This window comes from Strix aluco, chromosome 1 (genome assembly GCF_031877795.1).
Source record: "Strix aluco isolate bStrAlu1 chromosome 1, bStrAlu1.hap1, whole genome shotgun sequence".
NCBI lineage: Eukaryota > Metazoa > Chordata > Aves > Strigiformes > Strigidae > Strix > Strix aluco.
Genome location: NC_133931.1, coordinates 90,306,293 through 90,319,129, shown reverse-complemented (window position 1 = coordinate 90,319,129; position 12,837 = coordinate 90,306,293). Strand labels below are relative to the sequence as shown.

The 12,837-nt window shown below is 37.3% G+C and overlaps 1 protein-coding gene across 1 annotated transcript in view; it reads right to left on the bottom strand.

The window, feature by feature from the left end:
• The window catches only part of LOC141924268 (cadherin-6), a 103,436-nt gene that overhangs the window by 7,002 nt on the left and 83,597 nt on the right, over positions 1 to 12,837 (bottom strand). The window contains exons 7-8 of the mRNA XM_074826510.1: positions 11,163 to 11,416; positions 4,854 to 4,990 (exon numbers count right to left, since the gene is read on the bottom strand). Of these exons, the coding sequence (XP_074682611.1) occupies positions 4,854 to 4,990; positions 11,163 to 11,416 (391 nt within the window). The remainder of the gene's footprint in view (positions 1 to 4,853; positions 4,991 to 11,162; positions 11,417 to 12,837) is intronic.

Below are 12,837 nucleotides of genomic sequence, written 5' to 3'. Positions count from 1 at the left end.
AAGAATAGAGATTTTATTTAGCCCAGCTACTGACTCAGTGCAGAAGAAGAAAAGGACAGACTTAGGGGCTCATTGCCTTAATTCTTCTCACTCACAACACTCCATTCATATTCTTTCGATTTCTGGGGAATGCATTATGGGGTGAATTCCACAAAATGGTGCTGTGTTATCATTGCTCTGATTCTGTGTAAACTATACAGTTAAGACTCGGTAGGAGTCCAGGATTTACAAATTCCTTTGAACACTCCAAGTATGATTATGAATGTGTGTGTGACATAGATATATATATATAAATATAATACTGTAATTAAATGAAATCTATTTATTAGCCTAACTGATACAGTTTGGTGGCAACAAAGTTTCTAGAACATATTCCCTTCCTTAACTCTGAAACAGGAAGACTGAAGAGTCATGAAGATGGGATTGAGTGGTTTTTTCCTCTACACCTGTTATACATAACATTGTGTCCCCTACAAATCATAGAATAGAATCATAGAATGGTTTGGGTTGGAAGGGACCTTAAAGATCATGTAGTTCCAACCCCCCTGCCATGTGCAGGGACACCTTCCACTAGACCAGGTTGCTCAAAGCCCCGTCCAACCTGACCTTGAACACTTCCAGGGAGGGGGCAGCCACAGCTTCTCTGGGCAACCTGTTCCAGTGCCTCACCATCCTCATAGTAAAGAATTTTTTCCTTACATCTAATCTAAATGGCCCATTTTCCCTAGTCTTCCTTTAGCACCAACATACCTAGAGCAGCCTTCCTTGTTGCCCTTGATGTCCCTGACCAGAGGGACATTTCATGACACAGTTCCTTAAACTACCATGATTACCATTATGTTATTTAAATAGTAACTGTGGCTGTGATCACAGATATTTCCTAATGTGTTGTGAATTGATTTGGCTGATATTCTAGAGTTAACACTAAAATGTATCAGCTGAAGAACATAAGCACTATATAAAATCTGCAGATCCCCATATGTAAACATGTTTTTTTCCCTATAAGGACTGCATAATCCCAAGAGATTGAATTTGATTACTCCTGAGCATAAAATAGTGATGAAAATCGTCATCTTTCTAGATAAAAATGAAAACATTTTGAAATGTACCACATTGTGTAGACCATTAGTTTTCCTGTTGGACTATTGGTCTCGTTGGACCATTCCTTTTCCTGTTGGGGTGAGACAGGCTTTAGTCAGGACGATACAGAAAATAAGGAAGAAGGGTAACAGGCAGCAGCCTTGCCTAGGGGCAAGGTGAAATAGGCAAGATTCCAAGGCAAAAAGTCACATCCTAACAATCATCGACTCCTAAAAGGTACATGATCTGCTCTCAAACCAATTTGTCATTATCAATCAAAAGAAAACCAATAGACATTGCCAGGACTTGATCTGTGTCCTTTGTGCTCCATATCACACAAAAAATGATCTAGGCTCAGGTCACCCAGACACACCCACCTCAGTGCCTGGGTGTATGTGGGTGTGGGAATATGAGAAAGTGAAATCTATAAGGGAATGGTTGTGATTTAAATTAGTTTCATTTAAAATAAATACCTACCCCCTCCCATTCATGAGGGCTTACACTGAGTTTTGCTACATTAACTTCCTACCCATGGTAATATAGTTTATTAATGCATTTTAACCTATGATTCAAGCAAAGAAAATAGAGCAATAAAATGTAGCAGATCTAAGACTCTGTATACTTCTACAAGCATTCATTATAGTAGCTTGTTGAAATAGGCTTTAATAAAAGTCCTATTACTGTGTTTATCATACTTTTATAAATTTGAAAATGCCTTCTCCAAAACTGGCACTGCATATTTGTATTACAGAGCTCAGTCATCTGGACAAAATATTGTGCTTTAAAGCTCCACAGTCCCATTGAAGTTAATATCATTCCAGTAGGCACAAACCACTTTCTAATATGAACCACTGGGCTAAATTCATTCAATGTATAAAATAACAGTTTATGTATAATATAGACTAGGCTGAATTCTATGCTAAAATACATCAATACAAATGTTGAATTTTTATAATAGGCAGAAATCAAAGGTACTCATTTGAAGTCGCAGGACTATTTTATAAAGGCATACCTTTCTAAAAAATACATTCAAATATATTGGCAAATATGTTTCTTCTCCTCTCACAATTACAATTCTTTTCTTTCCTGCTTTTTGAACCATGAACTACATATTTTCATTTTACTTCTAGGTGTTTAAGATTCTCACAATTTAAAATGATACTTAATAAAAAGAAGCTTCAAAAAACCTCTTTGCTCTGTAGACATGGGCCCTTTTTTCTGATTTAATGGAAATTAAACTGAAATCTAGGTATACATCTTTAAGTATTTTTTTGTCATCTTTCAAATTATTTTTGAAAATTAATCGATGTAGGTTAATTATTTTGCATTATCCTTTAATTACTGTAGGGCTCCATCTCCAAAAAAAAGCTCCCCAGACTCAACAAACTGCTTAAATCTATTCATCTCTATAGTGGTATGTTTTTTGTTGAGCCAGCAACCAAAATGTTAAAGTTTTTTTTTTTTTCTGAATACAGCCTTAAAGTCCTGCCAATGTTTGATTTACCCTTAAGTGTTAAGTAAAGTATATTTAAAAATACTCTAGGTATTCTCTTCAGTAAAACAGCTGTAAGTCTGCAGCTGTGAATTGGTAGCCCTGTGTTCTGAATTTTATTGCCAGTTTGCCTTCTGACTATGGCAGATGTACTGACCCAGTGTTTCACCAACTATTAGTTTGCAACATTCACAGCATGATTCTCTGGGCTGCTGAGGAATTACAGCTCATACTGGTGAAAAAGAAGAACATTAAAAAATGGAGCTATCTACACTTACTGACAATTCTAGACAATTAAAGGCAAAACAACTTCCATATTTTTTTTCTACTGTAAAATGAAATCAAGAACAGTCATCACTGAAAGGTGTTTCTCATTATGACTTTTTTTTTTTTTAATCTTTTTTATATCAAAGTGGGCACCCATCCATCTGAATGCACATCCTGTGTATAACTTCACTGGATATTTCTTTTAGATTACTTGGGGAGTAATATGCCTGAAGTTTGATGTGATGGTACGTCACTGAGAGCAATCAGTGATTAGCCAGAATTTAGTGAAATGGGACTTTAGCTAGCCTTGGTAGAAATTACTGGTTTTAGCTAGAAACATTAAGCAGTTGTGCTTTCCAGTCTAGTCTCTGGAGGCTAGAATTAGTGATGTAGCCTGGATCAGACCAAGGCTTGTTTAAATGGTAGTTGCATTTCAACCAAGAAAATTGCCTTTTGAAAGCATCTACGCCAGTTACGCCAAATTTAGCCTAGGCTTAGTGAAGCACAGCCTGGGAAGTAGCTTGTTGCAACCTGGAAGGATTCAGACTGAAGAGGGATGGTAATTAAGACAGAAGCCTGTGTCAGACACAAAAGGTTTATTTGAGAGGGTTTGGGCCAGTAGAAGGTCAGTCCTTAGGGAAGGAGCCAAGGAACTAAACAAGTATTTCATATAGATGCCAGGTTGGTTTTCAGACAGTATACAATTTCAACTCTGCTAGGATCAATGTAAGTGTGCTTCCTAAATGTTTTTGCTATGCTTTCCTTTTGAGGTGTTTACTTTTCCCCTCCTCCTCTACCCAGAAGCTCAGTCTGTAATGTACAGCTTTTGACACTAGATCACTCCTTCAAAGACTTAACAGAAACACAAACACCTAACAGTTAGCCAGACATCAGTGTTTGGTATACTTAGACCACATACCTAGCATTAAAAGGTGCAAACTTTCAAGAGAGGCAGAAAACTATCAAGAAACATCATTCCTGTAGGCTCTAGCCCATCTTTTACATAATCCCATCTGCTTGCCTCAATAGCATTGTTTTGCATCAGTTTTCAGTTTTTAAAAGACCTGCATAATAAACAAAGCTGGAGTCAAGTACTCCTTAGTTACACTCTTCTCACTGTTCAGTAGCTGATTGAGCCATATACACATACACACAACATAAGAAAGTAGAGGTTATATTGTCTCAGAATATGTTTAAAAAACAAAAAAGCCATTTACCCTCTGAGTTGGACAAAGACTTTGTGATGGTCATAGAACTGGTGTTTATATTAGATCTGTCTACCAGATACCATGCTTCACAATCGATAGGCCTTCTGACTTGAAAAGCAAATAGAATCGCATTCCCTAATATTTGAGCATGTCACATGCTTATAGTTAATGTATTAAAATAAAGAGGATTGTTTATTAAGGCCACCTAGCATACACATCCTTATCTAGATCCCTGGCATTTCAGCTCCTAAAATCAACATGACCAGTATTATCACAAGATGAGCAAGCCTAAACGAAGTGACAGACTGATTTGTAACTATGGCTTGTAATTTCAAAGGATGCGAAATAAGTTAAAAACGGAAATCCTTAAAACCGATTAAGATCTGGGCACCTAGCTCAGCCCAGCCACCTTAGTCTTACTTGAAAGCATCCAGCCCGTGCTATACTCAGTCTGAATCAGACTGAATTCAGTCATGGAATGCAGTTTGACTTTAAAACTATCTTGCTTGCTGCATGCCAATTTCAGAATTCAACAATCATGTTCAAAATTAAAAATGGCTATCACTGATTAGCCAACAAAGAATTGTTACCTTTCCTCCCTGCTTGGCTAAGTTACCGCTTTATGAACTGTGTCCCTAGTAAACACAAAACTGCAGACCACCTCTTGCAGAGTTTCTGCTTCTTCATTAGTATTGAGTGGACTATCCACATAACCTGACATCTGTCCAGCTGTGCTTTTCACATGCTCAGCTAGAAGGCTAAATTCATTACATCAGGGACAGCAGTGGTATTTAGATTTGACTTACTGATCTCCGCTGCTATTACTGTAATGTTGTGCCATAGCAGTGTTTCCCGGTCAAGGGGTTTTGAAGTAAATATCGAACCATTTCCTGAATTGATGTTGAATACTCTGTCCATATCAGTGTGTCGATCTACAGAGTACCTGCAAATACAGAGACAAGGGTTAGGAGAATGCTTTCCATTTAATTTCTATGTTCTTAAACCATTTTCTAAGACTAAACATCAAACAGCTAGTAAATGGGGTTGCCTTTTGTTTTCAGCACAGGCTTCAGAGTCTATACACGCAAAGAGCTAGTACTGAGCTATTGGATAATGACACATTGGAGGTTTGATTTAGAAGGTGGAGCATTGTCACTGAATAAATGAATTACTGCAGAATTTACATACCTCTGAGAATCATCAAAGCTTTGTTTTTAGTGAGAAATGTGAAGTCTGTGCCCTGGAAGATATGAAGTTTATTTTAAGGCTGAGTTGGCTTTGCCATTATAAAACCCTCTTTTTATGATTTGATATCTCAACTGTTCCAAATAATTCCTGATATAAAATTTGACAGCTGGGGTGCATTTCTGCCTTTCACTTCCCAGCATTTAAAAAGACTGCCCCCCAAAATAAAGTCAGCACGGAACAGAGATTCATTATTCCATGGTACATATCACATAAGGGTTTGTAGTAATTCATTAAAACTAACATGCTCAGCCCTGCTTGATGGTATCTAGATGTGAAAAAGAATGCTAACAAGCTCTGGAGGAGCTCATAGTCTAAATACAGATTCAAATTTTCAATCTGATCTTTTGCTTTTTCTGCTGAACTGAATCCAATTTCAAAAACAGAACTCTCCACAGGAGAGGGTGCTACCACCCTGATCCAAATGCTGTGACTTGGTTTCACCTCTCATGAAGAGAAAATTCTTGCATAAATTATGGAGGTTTTAAAGGAAATATGTCTCTGATGTTGCTAAAGCAAGAATGCAGTTGCATTATTCTGCTCTTCTTTCAAGCCCAAATGTGTGCTGATGTACAATCCAGGACAGAGCCTTACGAAACCCAGTGTGTGCTCCTTGGTCTCCTTGCAGGCCACATCGATGGAGACAAGGCAGCTACTGCTGTCCCTTGTGTCCAGACAAAGATAAAGATACGGCTGAGCTGGTATGCAGTCAGATGAAAACTGGGCCAGGAGAATGACTGGCAGAGTTTACTGCCACTACAGAATTGAGGGTAATGCAGAGGCTGAAGAAAAATTTCTGTTCCCTGCTCTGTCCTAGGAACAGCTGCGTGATATGTCCATTATTCTGCACAGACTTCCCAGCACCCGTGCGGTCTCTCTTAACTGCTGAGAAAGATCTTGTATGGAAGAAGGAGGGAATAGAAGAGTCCAGTTGAAATACATGATTGTGACAAAGGTTTAAAATAAATTAACTTGCTAATTATCTCATAACTGCATTTTTTTTCTTCTTTGCAAGTGAAAAAAAAAAAAGGATATAATATCCACAGCAAATTAGTATGGTCTTATTCTAAAATAAGAATTTCAGTGTAGCTTACCTTCCTAAACAAAACTATAGCAAGTATTAATTATTTGCACTAAATTGCTTTTCTTTTTCCACATTAAATTCTTTTGGAAACAACCAAATGAGATTCAAAGGTACTTGCACAAAAAGCTAAATTTTTTTGGTAGGATTTGCATAGACATACCTTGCTAGTTTTCAGGACCTGATCTAGTTTTTATTCATTGCTGTCACTTGACTAACAGTACCGCAATTTCAGTTGCATGAAGTCAGCTGTAGTGTCACTAACCTAGTTCCTTTATGCAGCACTGTAATGTTACCATCAGCTTGAAAAGAGTATGTGAGAAGGTATGTAATAGGCAGCACTGACTGATGGGACAGTTCCAGCAAGCTGTGTTGTTTTGTCCAAATCTAAATAGTACATGTGAATTTCTTGACTTAGCTGAAATGTTTGATGGAAACAAGTTTATACAAACTGGTCCAACTCTCTTATATTTTGACAAAGTAAGTATTTGATATGGTAAACATTTCATTTTGACTTTCATTCATTCAGGCTTTTATATGATACTATGTTGGTATTTTGTGAATTCAATTATTTTTCAGATATTCTCTAGCTCATTTCCATATCTTTCAGCTGAAATACTTTGGTATTTCCATTTTGCAGTAAATCTAGATTTGGCATTCCTATTTAAAATGAAATATCAGGATTTTCCATAGATTAGCTGTTCCAGCCAACTGTAACAATATGTTTCAGACTTTTATTCAGCAAGATATTTAAGCAAGCAACTAGCTTTAGGCATGAGTTGTCCGTTCACTGGGGTTTTTTTCTTTAATTATGCTTTCACTTGCGTTTCATATTATGAATGGACTTAAAATATCTTACTGCCTTAGCACATTTTAATGCTTTGGCATATTGTAATCACTATCTTTACTTTGTAAGATTTCCCAAATTCAATCTGTGGTACAGCATCTGGAAGAAATGAAAAAAAAAAAAAATTGTTCTGAATTTTTCTAAGGTTACCAGAGCTGTAACATTGAGGACTTCTTCTACAAGATATGAAGAATTTTAAAATAGAAGTCCTTGTAAAACTGTGTATATTCAGTCATTTGTACAGTGGAAAGTTAAACTCAAAGAAAAACCTCCAACCAGAGAACAACTTCTTAATGAAATGTTAATTTTATTTCTTCATCTCCAAAAGAAAATACATACAAGGTCAATGCCGTTAAAGTATATTCTAATTATACCATTAACCCTGGTCTAGAAGGATGATTTTAATAAGATACACTGTCATTTCTGTTTCTCAGTTTGTATAATCCAGTCTCTTTTGATCAAGGACTGTTAATTATGTTGAATTGGTGGTGAATCTGACTTATGGATCATAACCTAGTAAGAATTAAGCAGACAACATCAAACTCATTTTTACATTTATTTAATGAAATTACTGGAGTGTATTTGTCAGATTTCAGGACTTCATCCCTTTCAAACCTTGAGGAATTGACAAGCTAGAAAGTTAAAAGATATCTACGTAGATTCCAGTCTCTCCTTGTATGTAACAGGAAGAAGGGGAGTGTGAAAGACAGAATCTAATACATGCGAATATGTTGCCAGTAAAATACACAAACAAAATTAAGCCTTACATTTGTTTGCAGATCATTTTCATCTGGGATACCTTAGTAAATCAAATCACAGCAGGGAGACAGTTCCAGTGACTGATAAACTTCATTATGCCTCTGAGGAGTTACTATAGCAAAAAAACTCAACTAGCTATTTAAAAAGATCTGATGTACAATACAGCAGTGCCAGTTGAAGCATTATTTTTTCAGTATGCAGCACTTCATAATATTTCTGTTTAGATCAAACACAAGCAGAATGCAAAACTTTTTTTTATAACACAGCTGGACAGTGGAGTGTTACTCCTAGTGTATTAATGTCGCTATGCATGGATGCATATTCAAATGTAGCCAAACATCTATTGGTGTATTTTTGCATTTTCTTAAAGTCACAGAAAAGCTTATATGTAAGGGCTGGACTGAAGCACTGTAGCTCTACCCATACACAGGTCATGAAAGATTATGAAGTCTTACAACCAGGGCAGATACCCACTTCATATTTTGGTATTGCTTCATTGTCTTCTGATGTTCAGCAGCTTGCTGTCTAATGTAACCGCAAGTCAGGAAGATTTGTGGGTCAGGAAGGGATGTGTGTGTGAATTTTTCATAAAGCATTTTCATAATGATATTGTGAAGGTTTCCTTTAATGGAAGATCAAAGGGGCTTTCATCTAACAGAGTTAGGGCTCAGTTTGTTTAAAAAGAGAAATCTTCACTCGAGTAAAGGAGAAAATGGAAGGTTTTCATTGTAATATCAAGTGTCTAAAGATTTTATTTTTAACCGTCAAGAAAAATTGACAAGCCAGTGACAAGTCATATATATACAGTCTAATTGCATCTTCCCTGAAGCTCGGAGTGAAAATCAGATTTAGCATCTCTATTGCCTGATGGAAAAAAAAAATCACCCTGTCAAAAAGATGCAGACTCAACCTGTGCCCCTAAATTCTAGGAGATACCCAAGATATTAACACCATAAAATTACATTTATTGCAAGCTAACATCTCTGGGGCTACTGCTCTCTGCTGATTTCATTCCCCTCTTACCAATTTTCATGTTTCTTCTTGCTATGTTTCCTTCTATTACTCTAACTTCTTCCTCATTTTTCTTTTTCTTCTCCTTTCACCTTGATTGTTGCATGCTATTAGAGCATAAAGGAGACAAGTTTTCTGCTGCACTGCATCAATTTTGACACCTCTGCTAAATATTGCTCAATAATTATCTGATACTTTAATATGCAAAGTACCTATACTGCATTAAACAACTGCCCTTTGAAAGATAGGTAAGTCTAGCACACGCATTTAATTAATGAAAAGAGCCAGTAGGTAGTACTCAACAATGAACAGCATAATCCCTATCCACTGTAAATCACTTATAATTAGGAGCTGGTGATGGTGCGAAATGCAAATGGTTGTAGTTATCACCACAGGGAAGCAGGGAAGCACTCCCCTTACTCTACAGTGCCATAAGATTAAAAAAACAGGCTCATATGAAGACTGCAAGAGGCCTGGGTGTCACCCCACCCATTTTTTCATCTTCATACTAGCATGCCCATTAAGACATGTCATAGATGGTGTTCATTCTGCTCCTGGGCTTCACCAAAGTCAGCAAAACATTATGTTGCTCTTGAAGTTACTATGCTCTGCTAGTCCAGAACTCCATAGAATTGTTGCATGTCGTGATATAAATGAAAGAAAACCTTAATTAAGATTGGACGGCTTAGTCTTGAACAAGAATTCATGTGCAGGCCATTACATGTAAACTGAAGACAGAGAGGATTTCTGTCAGAAACATTTTAGATTTAATTTCTTCATCTAGGAAATTAAGTTGATAATATTTACCCCTCTCACAAGACAAGCTGAGAGCTTAAAACTTACTCATGCCTCATAAACATTGTAAGATATCTTGCTGAAAGATAACTGTTTGCAGAAGTACAAAGTATTGATGGATTGGATTTTTTATTAAACCTGCATTGTTCTATTTTGATCTTAAGACTACTATTGTATTTCCAAGGTGCCCAACGCAGACATACTGAAAAGTGACCTGGGTTTAATGTCTCTGCATTTTTCATTTCCTCCTCTTACTGCCTTGTCAGTAGCAATGAACTTTAATTAAAGCACACAATTATTTAAAAGTTCTTCTATACTCTATCCAGTATGACTTAAGTACTCCAGTATGTTTGCAAATGTACTGAAACAATGTTCCTGCTAATTTACAAAAAAATGAAGGCTTAGGTTTAGCTACTCCAACCTTAACATTTCCTCTACTTCCTCTAAGACTGGTTTATTGATTCATGGCAAACATAATTTATGAAATTCACGAGACTGATTCTTATCTTACTAATCTTACACTGATACAAGTGAGATCAGATTCTGTGTGTGCACATGAGCTGCTTTTAACGCATTTCTACTTGCGTATGTGACCTCTGTTAAGCAGGTCTGGATGGATGGGAGGAGAAAGGGCTGCTGAATCACCCCCCTGTCATATAGGCAAGAGGATGTACCACACTGCACTGGAAAATGTTAAAGGTGGAAGGAGAACACTAATTTCTTCTTAGTGCTCTTTTTGCAGTAAATTCTTCCATGGTAGAAATAACCACAAACATCAGTTACTGAAGAGGATAGTGTGGTGGTTTAGCCCCTGCCGGGGTCTGAGACCACGCGGCCGCTGCCCCTCCCCCACAAAGGGAGTGAAATACAAAGCCCCAAGACTGAAATAAGGAAAGGTTTAATACAACAGTGCAATAGCAACACAACCAACAACAACAATAACAATAACAGTAATAGTGATAGCAATGAACAGAGCAAAATAGCTACCAAATACAGCAGTTTGAAGCACGATGTACAAAACCACGAGTGCACCGCGCTCCCGCGCCAGGAAAATGTGACCTGCCAGGATGTGACGTCCGCATGGTATCTGAATAACCCGGCTAGAGCTCCCCCCCACTGCTGGGGAAACTTAACCCTATCCTGGTTAAACCAGGACAGATAGGATGTAATTCAAGATGCAAGGGCCATGCAAACACAGTCGCACATACCTAGATATGCTCAAGTGTGCGAGATCATTTACCACCTACAATACTCCATATTTAAGCATACCTGAAAAATTTCATTGTTACAAGTGATTTTTTTGTGTGTGCCAACATGAAAAAAACCAAAATTAAAGCTGTAAAAATTTACACACAAGCTGAAATAGTCTGTGCTTACTTGACAGGGTTCTTGGCAGCATCCGGATCCTGAGCAGTTACTGTTCCTATTACACTGTTTATTGGAACATCTTCTTTTACTTCCATTATGTATGCTGGTCTGCTGAACACAGGGGGCTCATCTACATCCTCCACCTGAATTCTGACTGTAGCTGAGTCCTTGAATGGCCCCAGGTAGAGGAATCGAGGGTCCACATGAGTATTGGTAGCTTCTACTTTCAGAATATACAGGCTTTTATTTTCAAAATCTAATGCCTGGGAAGAGAAAAAAAAAAAAAAAAACAAAAACGTGTCAAAGATCTGTGGGGATAGCTGTAGCTTGCAGCCATATGAGCCAAACAAATGGGGAGATGGCATGGAGACGCCTATGCTAGATAACAGGAGGCTGAACTGGAAGTAAAATGCCTGCAGAAAGTAGAAAGACAGGGCTCTATGCCACTGATGATATGGTATAGAAAAGAAACACTTTTTCAGGGGATTCTATGCCTGGAACTTCTAAACATCAATTAATCTTTCCTTCTCAAATAGTCTTAACTCTTCATGCCTCTTATTCTGTCATTTTTGACATTTTGATGTTTTCTTGTCTATTGCTTCCCCCTAAGCACCACACACTAAAGTGGGGGAAGATTTTCAAGGAGCTGCTTGTTTAAATATTGTCATTCCATCACTGAAAGGAAACACTGTGACATCTAGGACATCCAGGACCACCCATCAAGGAAAACATGATTTTATGATAGGCTATGACTATATCACGCTCTGTTAAAAGTATGAAGAAGCAGAATTTAGTGTCTCTTTGTTAGAGTACTTAGAGAAATATGGGGAGAGAGTAGTCACCCCATTTTTCCATTATGTTTTAGAAGATTCACAACTTCTGTCAGCTGCAGACATAAATGCAAACAGAGTTAGACTGATATCATAATCAGCCCCTGGAAGGCATCTCCTAAAAAACAAGTAATGACAGGTGTCGCACTGATATCAACAAACAAGTGCATGTTCGGAAAATCTACACAATGTCTATCTAGTGATGACTGAACTTGAACTGATGGAGGATGATATCTGTAACCTTATCAAGCTTGCCTGGTAACCCACTGTAAACAATATTTCTCAAACCTTTTCTGACAGCCAATGTGCAACCTAGTAGATGATGTCCATTGTGATCCAGCAAGTGTCTGTGATTTTTTTTTCTAAAACAAAAGCATGCTAATGCATTTACTAATTACATTTTTACAAAATGTGAGTTAAAATAAATTTGTCTATGTACTTTAATACATTATAGCTATACAATTCAACACCACCTGATAGTGCAAAAATAGGCAATGTGATACTGATTATTTCTGTGGTCTTAACACAGCACCTTCTAGTAAGTGAGCAAATCTTGTAAGGATCATAGGGAGAAAATCACAGTTGGATGGTGGTGCCTCCTTGAGTTTTCCAGTGGATATATTCAGACTGCAGAATTTTTTCTCAGTCCTATTCCACTCCCTAGGTTATTTACTCTCTCAGGTTCTTCAAAGTATGTGCATTGGTTTAGCAAAGGAGGGTATAAGAGGAAGGACCCCAATTGCTTGTATAAAAGAAACTTTACATAGGTAATGTAGAGATTCCTAATACATAGCATTCAAATTAATAAACAACACATGTTACACTAAAAATGGGAAACAAATATGTGCTAGATA